The sequence below is a fragment of the Sciurus carolinensis genome, chromosome 1 (assembly GCF_902686445.1).
Source record: "Sciurus carolinensis chromosome 1, mSciCar1.2, whole genome shotgun sequence".
Taxonomy (NCBI): domain Eukaryota; kingdom Metazoa; phylum Chordata; class Mammalia; order Rodentia; family Sciuridae; genus Sciurus; species Sciurus carolinensis.
This window is the reverse complement of record NC_062213.1, coordinates 79212660-79226818: the sequence shown is the minus strand read 5'-3', so window position 1 is coordinate 79226818 and position 14159 is coordinate 79212660. Positions and strand designations below refer to the sequence as shown.

General features: G+C 33.9%; 1 protein-coding gene across 5 annotated transcripts in view; it reads left to right on the top strand.

The window, feature by feature from the left end:
• Rp1 (RP1 axonemal microtubule associated) overlaps positions 1-14159 on the top strand; it is a 316770-nt gene that overhangs the window by 166580 nt on the left and 136031 nt on the right. For all 5 annotated transcript variants that reach the window (XR_007109811.1, XM_047561225.1, XM_047561216.1 and 2 more), the window contains 2 exons: positions 7097-7274; positions 13695-13826. Coding sequence is in view for 4 of the 5 variants with exons in the window: in XM_047561225.1 (XP_047417181.1) it covers positions 7097-7274; positions 13695-13826 (310 nt within the window). In the remaining variant the exon portion in view is untranslated. The remainder of the gene's footprint in view (positions 1-7096; positions 7275-13694; positions 13827-14159) is intronic.

Genomic DNA, 14159 nt, shown 5'->3' with positions numbered 1-14159 from the left:
CAAAAGACCTGATAAGAACAATTTTCAAGGAGAATAAGTTTATTTGGGGCTCATGATTTCAGAGGACTTAGTCCATAGATTGGAGACTGCATTGCTCTGGGCCTGAGGTGAGGCACTTTTCATGGTGGAAAGGTGTGGAGGAGGAAAACATCTCAAGACTTGGTGATCAGGAAGCAGAGAGACAGCTCTGTTCACCAGGGACAAAATATGAACCCCAAAGGCATGCCCCCAGTGGCCTACCTCATCCAGCCAAATCCTATAGTTACACTTAATTAATTCATATCAGGATTAATGCACTGATTAGGTTAAGACTCTCTTAACCCAATCATTTCACCTCTAAGTTTTCTTGCATTGTCTTACACATGAGCTTTAAGGGGATACCTCATATCTAAATCATAACTATTAGGCATATAGAAAATACCAAAGAATTGACAGTAAACCCTAGAACCAATAAGCTATCATAGCAAGGCTGCAATGTACAAGTTAATATACAAAATTCAATTGCTTTCCTATACACTAGCAATGAAAAATTGAAATTTGAAATTAAAAACATGGACAGTTTCATTGGTCTAACAAAAAGATATAAATCTAACAAAATGTATATAAGACTCATATATGTAAAATATAAAACTGGTGAAAAAAATCAAAGAAAATATAAATAAAATGGACAGATTCTACATTCATAGGTCAGAAGACTCAAGGTTATCAGCTGTTTCCAACTGATTCTTAATAGAGAGGCGTCAAAGAATATAGAAGTCAACTACAAGAGCTCCCAATATCCAAAACTGGAACAATTGGAACAACAAAATAAAAAGTATTGGATTATAATCCAAAGTCTGAAATATTCATGAGTCCATACTACTATAAATAAATAATTGAATAAATATGTAAATGGGGCAGAAGAGACAGATCTCTTATGCAGAAGATTCCAAATAAATTGTCTAAGATACTCAGCCTTAAATGGATTGGAGCTTAACTTCCCATTCCTCCAAATTCCTCGGGTGTAGGTTGAATATGAGAACTTTCTCTGTTAGCATACAGTGTGCAACATGGGGAAGGGAGTAACTTTATAGGGGGGAAACCTGAAAATCACTACCTTAGATGATTAGGCCATCATCAACAGTTAACAAATCATACTGATAATGGGTATGCTTGATATGATATGATAAAAATGGAACTTTATGTCCATGGTCTTCCACCCAGTATTTCATAATACCAGTTTAATTATGAGAGAAGCAGACAGATTCCAATAGTGGAGTGGCCTATGAAATATTAACCAGTACTTCTCAAAACTTTCAAGGTCATAAAAAATACAGAGTCTGGGAAAACATCAGAGCCAAGAGAAGACTGAAGGGGAGTCAAGAAAGCTTTTTGAAAGTTTTCTTATAGGATTTCAGAGTTCTAGAAAATGAATTTTGTGAGAATGAATTTAAATTTCTAATAGCAACTATTATTTTATTTATAATAGAAAATTATGTTATGATCTCAACATAAATGTGAGCTTATTTGTCACTGAGAACCATGTGTCTGTCTTTCTGTCTCTCTGCCCCTCAGACTTTCAGAAAGTATTCATGACTACTAAATGTAATGTAGCACCCTGGGTAGGATGCTAGGGAGAAAAGGGATACTAGATAAAAAACTGAGTAGATAGGAATAAAATATCAGTTAATAGTAATGTATCAACATTCCCAAACTACAGGAGTCTGTCTCTGGCACACACTTATTCTACTACCTGTATTATTTTTATCCGTATATGTCATTGTCTTTTGTGCTTGACAATGAACAAATTAATGCCAGAGTCTTACTGTATCCATAGTAAGAATAGGAGATTGAAGCTGCTCAATTCATACTTATAAAATGAGGCAGGGGAGAGAGAGAGAGAGAGAGAGAGAGAGAGAAAGAGAGAGAGAGAGAGAGAGAGACAGACAGACAGACACATGGTTCTTAGTGACAACAAGCTCACATTTGAGTTGAGATCCCTCCTTCCTTCTCCCCATTTTCCCCTGTCCAATCTGGTGAACCTCCACACTGTTCCACTCCCCTACCCCTACCTATTATGGGTCAGCATTCACATATCAGAGGAAACATTCAGCCTTTGGTTTTTTGGGATTGGTTTATTTCATATAACATGATAGTCCCAAGTTCCATCCATTTACTGGCAAATGTCATAATTTCATTATTCTTTATGACTGAGTAATTTTCCATTGGGTATATGTATCATATTTTCTTCATCCATTCATCTGTGGAAGGGCATCTAGGTTGGTTCTATAGTTTAGTTATAGTGAATTGAGCTGCTATAAACATTGACGTGATTGTGTCACTATGGTATGCTGATTTTTAAGTCCACTGGGTATATGGCAAGGAATGGGATAACTGAGTCAAATGGTAGTTCCATTCCAAATTTTCTGAGGAATCTGCCTACTGCTCTCCAGAGTGGCTGAACCAATTTTCAGTCCTACCAGCAATGCATGAGTGTACCTTTTCCCCCACATCCTTATCAACATTTATTGTTGCTTGTATTCTTGATAATTGCCATTTTGACTCAAGTGAGATGGAATCTCAGTGTAGTTTTAATTTGCATTCCTCTAATGGCTAGAAATGTTGAACATTTTTAATATATTTTTTGACCATTCATATTTCTCTTCTGTGAAGTGTCTGTTTAGTTTCCTTAGCCCATTTATTGATTTGGTTATTTGTTTGTTTTGGTATTAAGCTGTATGAGTTCTTTATATATCCTGGAATTTAGTGCTCTATCTGAGGTGCAGGTGGCAAAGATTTTGTTGGCTCTCTGGTTATTTTCTTGTTTCTTTTGCTGTGAAGAACCTTTTTAGTTTGATTCCATTCCTTTTATTGATTCTTGGTTTTACTTATTGTGCTTTAGGAGTCTTGTTGAGGAATTCAGTTCCTAAGGGGACATGATGGAGATTTGGGCCTACTTTTTCTTCTAGTAGGTACAGGGTCTCTGCCTATGTTCTTGATCCACATTGAGTTGAGTGGGAGATAAGGGTATAATTTCATTTTACTACATAAGGATTCCAGTTTTCCAAGCACCATTTGTTAAATAGGCTGAAATACATATATTTCTCTGATATTTGTTTATGGTGTTTTGTCTAGTATGAGATAAATGTATTTGTGTGGGTTTGTCTCTGTGTCTTCTGTTCTGTACTGTTGATGTTCATGTCTGTTTTGGTGCCAATATCATGCCATTTTTGTTACTATAGCTCTGTAGTATAATATAAGGTCTGATATTTCGATGCCATTTGCTTTGCTTTTCTTGCTGAGGATGGCTTTGGCTATTGTGGGTCTCTTATTTTTCATGACTGCTTTTTCTATTTCTATGAAAAATGTCATCAGAACCTTAATAGGAATTGCATTAAATCTGTGTAGTGCTTTTGGTAGTATGGCCATATTGAAAATATTTCCACCTATCCAAGTACATGGGAGATATTTCCATCTTCTAAGGTCTTCTTTAATTTCTTTCTTTAGTATTCTGTAGTTTTCATTGTAGAGATCTTTCACCTCATTTGTTAGATTAATTCCCAAATATTTTATTTTAGTTTTTGAGGTTATTGCAAATGGAATAGTTTTCCTAATTTCTTTTTCAGTTGATTCATCACTGATGCATAGGAACACAATTGATTTATGGGTGTTGATTTTATATCTTGCTACTTTGCTGAATTCACTTATAAGTTCTTGAAGTTTTCTGGTGGATTTTTTTTTTGGGGGGTCTTCTAAATATAGAATCATGTCATCAGCAGATAGGGATAGTTTGAGTTTTTCTTTTCCTATTCATATCCCTTTAATTTCTTTTGTCTGTCTAATTGTTCTGGTTAGAGTTTCCGGAACTATGTTGAATAGAAGTGGTGAAAAGGCACATCCCTGTCTTGTTCTAGCTTTTAGAAGGAATACTTTCAGTTTTACTCGATTTAGAATGATATTTATTGGCCTTGGGTTTAGAACATATAGCTTTTACAATGTTGAGGTACGTTCCTAATATCCCTAGGTTTTCTAGTGTTTTGAACATGAATGGATGCTGAATTTTGTCAAATAATTTTCTGCATTTTTTGAGATAATCTTGTGATTCTTGTCTTTAAGTCTGTTGATGTGACAAATTATGTTTATTGAACCAACCTTGCATCTCTGGGATGAACCCCACTTGATCATGGTAAATGATTTGCCAGTATTTTATTAAGATTTTTTGCATTTATATCCATCAAGGATATTGGTCTGAAATTTTCTTTCCCTGATGTCTTTTTGATTTTGGTATCAGTATGATACTAGTTTCATAGAATAAGTTTAGAAGGGTTCCCTCCTTTTTTATTTCATGTAAAAATTTGAGGAGGATTGGTGGTCTTCTTTGAAAGTCTGATAGAACTCACCTGAGAATCCTTCTGGTCCTGGGCTTTTCTTTGTTGGTAGTTTTGATGGTATCTTCAATTTCATTGCTGAAAATTCATCTGTTTAAATTTTCTGTGTTCTCCTTCAGTGTGGGTAGATCATATATTTCTAGAAATTTGTCAATATCTTCAAGATTTTCTATTTTATTAGAGTATAAATTTTCAAAATAGGTTCTGATTATCTTCTGTATTTCAGTAGTGTCTTGTGATATTTCATTTTTCATCACAAATTTTAGCAATTTGAGTTTTGTTTCTCTTTGTTACCTCAGCTAAGGGTTTATCAATTTTATTGAGTTTTTTCAAAGAATCAACTTTTTAGTTAGTTATCAATTATTTTGAATTATTTCTTTTGTTTCAATTTCATTGATTTCAGCTCTGATTTTTAATTATTTCCTGTCTTGTACTTTTGGTATTGATTTGTTCTTCTTTTTCTAGGGCTTTGAGACTTAATGCTAGGTTATTTATTTGTTGACTCTATTTTTTAATGAATGAACTCTATACAATGAACTTTCCTCTTAGCACTGCCTTCAGAGTGTCCCAGAGATTTTGATATGTTGTACCACTATTCTCATTTATCTCTAAGTATTTTTTATTCCATCCCTGATTTCTTCTGCTATCCACTCATCATTCAATAGCATATTATTTAGTCTCTAGGTGTTAGAATAGTTTCTATTTTTTATTTTATTGTTGATTTCTAATTTCATTCCACTATGCTCTGATAGGATGCAAAGTATTATTTCTGTTTTTTGTATTTGCTAAGAGTTGCTTTGTGGCCTAAGATATGGTCTATTTTAAAGAAGGATCCATGTGCTTTGGTAAGAAAGTGTATTCAGCTCTTGAATGGTTGAAATATTCTATATATGTCTGTTAAGTCTAAATTATGAATTGTATTTTTTACTTCTATAGCTTCTTTATCTAGTTTTTTGTTTGGAGGATCTATCCAGTAGTGAGAGAGTTATGTCAAAGTCACCCAGTATTATTGTGTTGTGGTCTATTGGCTTCTTGAAATTGAGAAGGGTTTGTTTGATGTATGGAGATGCTCCAATATTTAGTGTATAACTATTTAAGATTGTTATGTCTTCTTGATGTATAATTTCCTTAAGCAGTAGGAAATGTCCTTCTTTGTCTCTTCTGACTAACTTTGGCTTGAAGTTCACTTTATCCGATATGAGGCTAGAAACCCCAGGTTGTTTACAAGGTCCATGTCAATGATATGTTTTGTCCTATCCTTTTACCTTGTCTTGAATGTCTTTGCCTATGAGGTCTCTTGGAGACAGCATATTGTTGGATCTTGTTTTTTAATCCAATCTTCCATTCTGTGTATTTTGATTGATGAGTTTAGGTCACTTACATTCATTGTTATTATTGAGATATGATTACTATTAGAAATTTTAAGTCATTCCCACAAAATTCACTTTCTAGTATACAGAAATCCTATAAGAAAACTTTCAAAAAAGGAATGGTTAAACATTTTATAATATTAGATTATAAATGCTTTTAAAAAGGGAGATGTCATTATAATGTTCTGATGGTTATGTAGATTATTTTTGGACTCTTCTTTTCTGAATGTTTTGGTATGTAGTCTTTGAGAAGTTTATTTACACCCTATAAAACCTTAGCCTGGAAAATGCAGAATAATACTGAAAATTGTTTTATATTTAAATGTAAATGAACTTGGGATATACTGCACTTTTTTTCTATAATTTCAGAGTATATTTGAAGTCACATAATTATGTTTCAGTCAATGATGTACTGCATGCATGATGGTCATACCTTAAAATTATGATGGAGCTGAAAAATTCCTTTTGGCTAGTGACATCATGGATGTCATAATGTTGGAGGACAATACATGTGGAATACTGTTGTAAACAAACTGTGCTGCCAGTTGTATAAAAGTATAGTGCATATAATTACATACTGTATGTGATACTTGATAATAACAGAGCTATGTAACTGGTTTATGTATTGTCTTACTACATTTTTATCATTCTTTTAGAGTATTCTTATACTTTTATAAAAAGCAGTTTACTTTAAAATGGTATGCTGTTATACCATCCTGTATTTTCTGTATCTCCTGATAACATCATTTTCTGTTTTGCTTGATTTAATCTTTTAATCTAAATTTTTTTTTGTTTGTCATGATTCTAGGAGCAGTAGACAATGTTATGTAAATGGGTGTATGTGTGTGCATGCAAGCATGTGTATTTATATAATGCTAATATGTATGTGTCTGTATACTTATAAATGTGTGTGTACCATATAGCTTAAGTAGTCAGTGTGCTGGACCATGTAGGTTTGTATAAGTGCGTTCTGTGATGTTTGCACAATGACAAAATGGCCTAATGATGCCTTTCTCAGAATGTGTATCCATTGTTAAGCAATTTCACATTTTAGTGTTCTGTACTCACCTATAGAGGTGAGCAACTCTGAAATGAAACCCAGCATACAGCATACTCTTTAGTTGAAGCACCTCTTTGATTCAGAGCCCTTTGTTTAAAGGCATGTGCTCTTGCATTAGGCTGTCATATGATCTGGGTGTCTGAATCTTATGGAACAGGATGTGATTTGTGCAAAAAGTTTCTACATTTATCAAGACAATTTGAAAATGAAGCAAAATCACATTCTTGTGAAGTGACTGATATTAAATTCTGTCGTTCATATTTGCTCACACTTATCAAATCATGTTACCTTTATTGTAGGGTACTGGAGATATTGACTGTCATTTTAAAATTAAGAACAACTTGGAAAATGCATCCATAAGCCTAGAATCCACAAGGAGCCCAGGGTTGTTTGTTGGACTTCAACCAGATGGTCTGGCAAAACCTGTAATTTATACCAAGGATGAGAATGTTTGCTTCTACCCCCAAGTCATCCAATGTACGTTTATTATAAAGTACTTCAACTTTGGTTTGCTTTATGATGGTTTGTGCACAGTGCTAGATAATTTCATCACATATTTTTCTAAGAAAATCTCTGGTGTTAGAATTTATTGTTTAATAATTCTAGAAAAAGTAGAAGAAAAACATAATGAAGACCATTTGCCTCAATTTTTGGGGTAGTTAATGTTAGGTGTAGAGTATTTTGCTGTTGAGTTCCTTTATAACTTTTTAAATTGTGTGTGCATATTTGACTCTTGTTATTTAAGGATATTTCCATATACACTGAGAGAAGAGGAGGCTGTTAGAAATTCTCAGCTTCATTGCTATTAATTTTTAATGCTCTCAGTTATAAAAAAAGAGTTGGCATAAAGATAAAAATAAATGGGATTTGGATTAAAAATAGAATTTAGAAAAAAGTCCAAGGATAGGACAGAAATGTGAATATTTTGAAACTGGTCTCTCTCATATCTAAGTTCAGTTTCTCTAGCAATTTGAAGTGAAGATCTTAGAACTTTTTAAACAATTAAAGTTTAAAATATATTTTCTTGCACACAAAGGTCAATGAGGTGGTGTTATTGTGTTTTTAAATTACTTCAAAGTTTAGTTTGCTGATTTTTGCCTGATGTTGTTCTGTGAGTTTTGGTTTAATCAAAACCTAGATTTTTTTATTCAGTTTGACTCTTATTTAGCTTCTTTTTCTTATCGGAGACCATCTATACTTGTGTGTGTGTGTGTGTGTGTGTGTGTGTGTGTGTGTGTGTGTAATATCCTAGATAAGGTAGTTTAAAACAAAAGCATAAAGCTTGATTTAACAAGACAGTATATCTGGTCCTATTTTTTGCCCTTACCTGCATCAGTTCATTTTTAACTTTTAGTTACTGTATTTAAAACCTTACAAATTATTGGATGAGTAAAACTTAATTTACTGTCATCTATACCACCAGTCTCCCCACACTCTGGTGCTCCACAAGCTGTGAAGTGGCACTCTCACTCAACGAAATGGGCATGCCATCTGCCTCTGGAACTCAGAAGGGAAGCAGGTGACTTGAATACATGCAGAAGGGTACAGGGCAGAGAAGAAGAAGAGTTGTGAGCAATACTTAGCAAGGGACATCAAGTATGCTGGAAAACAACAGGATAAAAGGAGAAATAATAAGGAAGAGGTCAGAGAAGAAAATATGAGAAAGAGAGAGAGCAATAATTAGAACAGGTGACAAAAGGAAAACAATAATATTGGCAAGATGTGATCAATAAATAGCAAGAGGCACATTTTTAAACAGGGAACAAAATAAACATAAATTTTTTTTACAAGCTCCATAATTTAATTTGGTTTTACTACTAGACCAGGTGGTTTTGTTTTGTTTTTATTTTTTGCTCTGTTTACTAGAGAGAACTTCTTGTCTTCCTATTTTAGCAAGGGCGACAATAATACAGAAGACATAACTTTAGAAATCATTTATTGGAGCACTTAGAATTCTAAGAATTTTAAGGAAGAGTATGGAAACATTAGTATTTCTTCAAAAAATAATTAATTTAATAATACCTTCCCATGTTCATGAAAAGAGAATCCTAATGTTAAATCTGTGTATGTACCTCAAGCCCTTCAGCTTCCACAGCAAATTTGAATTTTTTCTATTTGGGACTCTAATGAAAAGTATGCCCATCGAATAAGCTACCATAACTCTTTTGAGAGATTTATTTTGACTCTAATTAATCATTAGACTTTGAACACTTCAGCAAAAGAAAGTGCAAAGAATGGTTCCTGTACCAAGGCTCATGTTTGTTATATTGGAGTGCACCATTGCAAATTCTGTTTTCTGTAAATATTTATCCTTACTTTTACATTCACTTCTTTAGGAAATGCTGGCTTTTCTGTCAGATCAGAAAAACAAAGGAGTGTGTTTTTTTCTCTAAAATTTTTTATTACTCCTTTGGTGCTTAGTACATTGAGTACTGAATGGCACCCCCTTGTGGTATCTCCAGGGCACAGCACACTGCCTGGCTCACAGTGTGCTTAGGGTGTCTGTTGAACAAATGAATGGTATAGCATCGATGGAGGGAGATTTCATGTCTGGGTGTTATTTTTGTGTGCTAGCATCATGCTCCTAATTTACCATCTCAACTTCTGTTTCATCACCTGTAAATGTTACATTGTATTACAGTAAGAACTTTCTGCTTTGAACTTATGAGTAAAAATATTTAGAGTACATAAATAATATGCATATGTGCATAAGTGTACATTGGAGGTGGAAAGAAGCACAAAACCTTAGAATTTTCAAAAAGATTGATGACTCAGAGAGTGTTAACCACTCTTATAGGGTTTTGTCAGGAGTGATAGAATATTTATTCGAACTTTAGTGTTAATTCCGCAAATCATCTTATAATTTTTAGAATCTTTTCCAACTAGACTATCTACCTAGGATAGACTGAAACTTCTCTACATTGAAAAGAATACCCTTGACATTTTTGTGAGTTTTTAATTGTATTTCAAAACAGAGGTAGAGCAGCTAACTCTGTAACTTGTTTTGACAGCATGGACTTTTTCTCAAAGTTCTCTTGAAAGCAGAGTGGAAGTTTTGAGTTGCTCTGAGTAATAAGAGGACTTGGATAGGGATAGCAGTAGGAAGAAAACAGTAAGATTTACTTTTAAGAGACTTTGGTAGAGAACTTCCCAGGGAGAAGTTACTTGCTTGTCCCCAAGCACACACCCTGAATGAATGGCCTGACCTCCTTGGAAGTACATGCTCCTCATGTAAGCATCTATACACTGCTTAGTCTGACTTGGCTCAGGATCACATGGAGGTACTGTCCTGTCCTGCCTAGAACAAGGGTGACCTAATGGACTGGGTCTACCCAGCAAATGGTGAGAGGCTTGGAAGCATAGCTGGGTAGAGGGACAAGAGTGGAGTTTCAGCACACAGGTTCTGAGGGTTAGACAGTCAATGTCCAGGCCCTGATTTGACCTCTTTCTGACTGTGTGCTCTCACAAGTTCTGTACCTCTCCTCTGTAAAATGAGGGCCAAGACTGCCTTAAATTAGTGGTTGTGTGAGAATCACATGAATTCACACATGCAAGATGCTTAGTCGAATCCTGGTACTTAGCAAGTGCTATACAAGTATTTGCTGTTATGATTATTAGACAAAGGAGAGCATCTCATGTATCTTAGATAGAGTTGACATTCCTGAAAGACAAGAAATGTCATCTCATCACCTCTATTAATCAGTTTGGATAGATTACTTAACTTCTATGTGACTTGATTTCTTCATGTATATTTTAGTTAGGATTTGGTTTAATTATTGTGTATTAAGAATTTATAATAAAAGTAATTTATCCCACTACCATTTAGCTGTGCTAACTAGCTTATGCAGCAAAACCCCTTCATTCTCTTTCATGAATTTATAATCACAGCACTATGAACCTTATATACAGGAATAAGTATGAAAAGATCTAACCTCTTGAGTCTACATGACCAGTTATTATGTGGAGCCTATGGAGAGATTTGCTATTTGTAATCTGGATATATGAATCATTTAGAAATTTCATTCATATCCATTGCTCCAGATAATGAGCCAACACTTAAAACTTCATATAAGACCTCAATGCTGGGTATTGTTGAAAGAACTTGAATCAATATAACTGGTAAATTTTCATTAAGTTCAATGTACTGTTACTTTTAGAGAACACTGAGGTAAGTGTGAACATATTTTTATAAGCTTTATGACATAAACTTATGTACAAAATTTGCCTCCTCTTATTCTAGTTCCAGCCCAGTTTTATGGCATGAAATTTGGATTTCATATCCAAAGAAATCTGTATATAAATCATGTTATTAGTAAGTGATTTCAGGTTACTAATAACTAGGCTGTAGTTATTATTAACTAGGCTCTAGTTATTAGTAACCTGAAAAGACACAGGATGAGAGACATGGGTTAGATGTTGCATTTTTATACAATAAGAATTTCTTTAAGGTTCAAGTGTTATGGAAGTTCATATTAAGTATGTTTGGAAAATTGATTTTTGTTTCATCTTAGTAAAATGTAAATATAAGATGGTTCAAGTATAAAAATCTAAATGGAATACTGTCATAGATCCAATTTAGTAGATCCAACTTATGAATACCATAATCTTTTTCATAAAAATATGACAAAATATTATATTATTCAGATAACAAAACAGAGTACATGGATTTAAAATATGCATGCACCAAAAACTTGATATTATAAAAATTACTGTTGTGTAAGTAGTCACCTGTTTTACTTTTTTGTTGTTCTTATTTATAGTACTGGGGATTGAACATAGGGGCACTTTACCACTGGGCTACATCCCTAACTCTTCTCATTTTTTTATTTTGAGGCAGGGTCTTGCTAAGTTGCTGAGGCTGTCCTCAAACTTGCAATCCTCCTGCCATAGCCTCTTGAGGTTGCCTGTTTATTTTCTAAATAGCTTGTATTCAATAAAAATATAAAAGATTTTTACTAGTTAACTGTAAAGTTACAACCTGTCTAGTGTGGTGGCTCTTGATACTACTTAAATATTGGGTACAATGAGACGCTATCTGAAGTGAATAATCATCCAAATCCAGGTATACATGTAATATTTTCTGATAATATTTCCAGTTAGACAATTCCAGTTCTTTTACCTTCATCACAAGTGTTATTTTACATGCTGTTGGTATATTTTCATATTCCTTTTAAATGGTGAAAGTTAGGCAAAGAAAGCATACAGTAAGAGTTGCTCCAATCCAGTCTTATTGGAGGGCAACTCGATAGTTGAATTTTGGACCTCCTGCTGCCCCATCTGGCCAGACGGTAGAGTGGGCAGCCCTTTGTACAAAGAGATAGGAGCATCCTGGTGACACTTCCAGAAACATCTTCTGTGTTCTGAATTTCCTGCCACCATGTTGTATGAAGAGATGTCAGTTTCCTTTTTGAAAGACTGAGGTGGAATGTTGAGAAGCCAGTGGGAAGGGTAGGGAGGTGGGAGATGCTCATTCTCATTTCAGTTCCCCCTGGGTGGATCCTGTTGTGCAACCCTTTCTGTGCTTTGTTTCTAATCTTTGCACTGGCACGTCATCTTCTCTTTTTTATTCTTTATGCATTTTGTACATGGGTCTATTATAACATTCATCCATGCATATCAGAGGTCATTGTTGATGTGTACCCCCTCTGGGATGTAACCCCATCAATGTCAAAAGCCATGTGTTATGCACTGAATTATTTCTAAGGGTATGGCAGTGATTGGAAGATTAGTTTATATCCCCTTTTAAGTTCTGAATTTGACATTAGGATATAGGCAAATGGAACCTTAGTTATATTTAGGAATCTTTTTTTCCTCTATAATTGTTCATTTACTCTCAGTGAATATATTTCTAATTTTCCTTTTACTGTTTGAAAACTCCTTCACTGTCATTGATCTCCAGTTTCGAAGCATTGTATTGTAAATACATGGAGAAAATGATGTTTTGTAGGGTTTGGTGTTTAAAAGATTATTATTATGTGAAACTTATAATACTTAAAGGGTGTATATAACAATGTGTTCATTGACAGTTTTTCAGACATTAGTATTGAGTAGTCTGTGCATTACTCCCTATGATTGTCATTAATTCCATACCTATGAGGTTGTCATGTCTTACTTATGAGTCATCTAATTTGTTGAGTGCAGTTGTGGTATTAAGAAGTAGTTGCAGTTTAACTCATATAGAATTAGACATCTATATAATTTTTTGTTGCTCATGTGGTCTCTCAAACTTGACATTAATAGTGTGAATTGCTGTCACTTAAAAAGTAAGTGCCCAACCAATGCCTGATTCTAAAGAATGAACACAACTTCAACATTGAAATCTTAAATATAGATAGCACTCTTGAGCATACACTATAAAATTGAAGTCATTTTTCAATTAAATTGGAGATCTAGTTTTGAGCAAGTTTCCAAAACAACTTGCTTCTCTATAAAAGTAGCTAATTGGTGTTTTTTTTTGTTTGTTTGTTTGTTTCACTTGAAGGTGTATATTTCTTTGATTTTCATGTTCTGCTAAGATCATATAAAGTTTTGTTTAGAGGATACTTTAGTCAGTTTCCTCTTTTGAGGAAGGCAAACTACCAGATTACCAAAGGAATTAATTTAGAATCTAAGAAGAAACATCTTGAATAAGTCATTTGATTCATATTGAGATGTTAAACTGTTGCTTGGATTTCAAAGCAGTGAATAGGTTTTATAGGAATACCATCCATGCATAGCCTGCTTGTAAGAATAACAAGTCATTTTCTAGTAACTATGTAAGCAGAGGAAAGATTTGACTAGGCATTGAAATAGAAACAATGGGAAAACTTAAACTTGCATAGCTGAGCATATGGTGAGCATTCTGTGAAGAAACAAGTGATTTTGAAAGGATGGCATCTTTTAGAATCTTAATTTCAGTTGGCAGAAAAAACCCAATGGGGATGTCTGCAACTACCAGCCAAGGGGAAGGAAAGATCCATGAGTCACAAAACCAGAATGTAATGCCATCAGAACCTGAGGCCGGAGATCTCTTACCTTCTTCAACTGCAAGTAAGCACCAACTTTTTTCTTCCTCTTTTGGTTCGTTTAATGGCATTACTTCTTCCTAGTTTATATGGCATACATAATATATATGTGTGTGTAATATATACAATATTATATGTATACATATTATGATATATATACATAATATATATGATATGTATACCATATGAACTGCTTTTAAACTTTTTATGCTTAGTTTTATATTGAAAAAGTGCACACATTTAAAAAATGTTTATTTCTTTATCTTAAATTTAATTTTGAGTTTAGAACAATGACTCCAAAAGAAGATGGTATTAAATTATGACATCAGTTGGACTATTATCTACAAAATAGTTCATG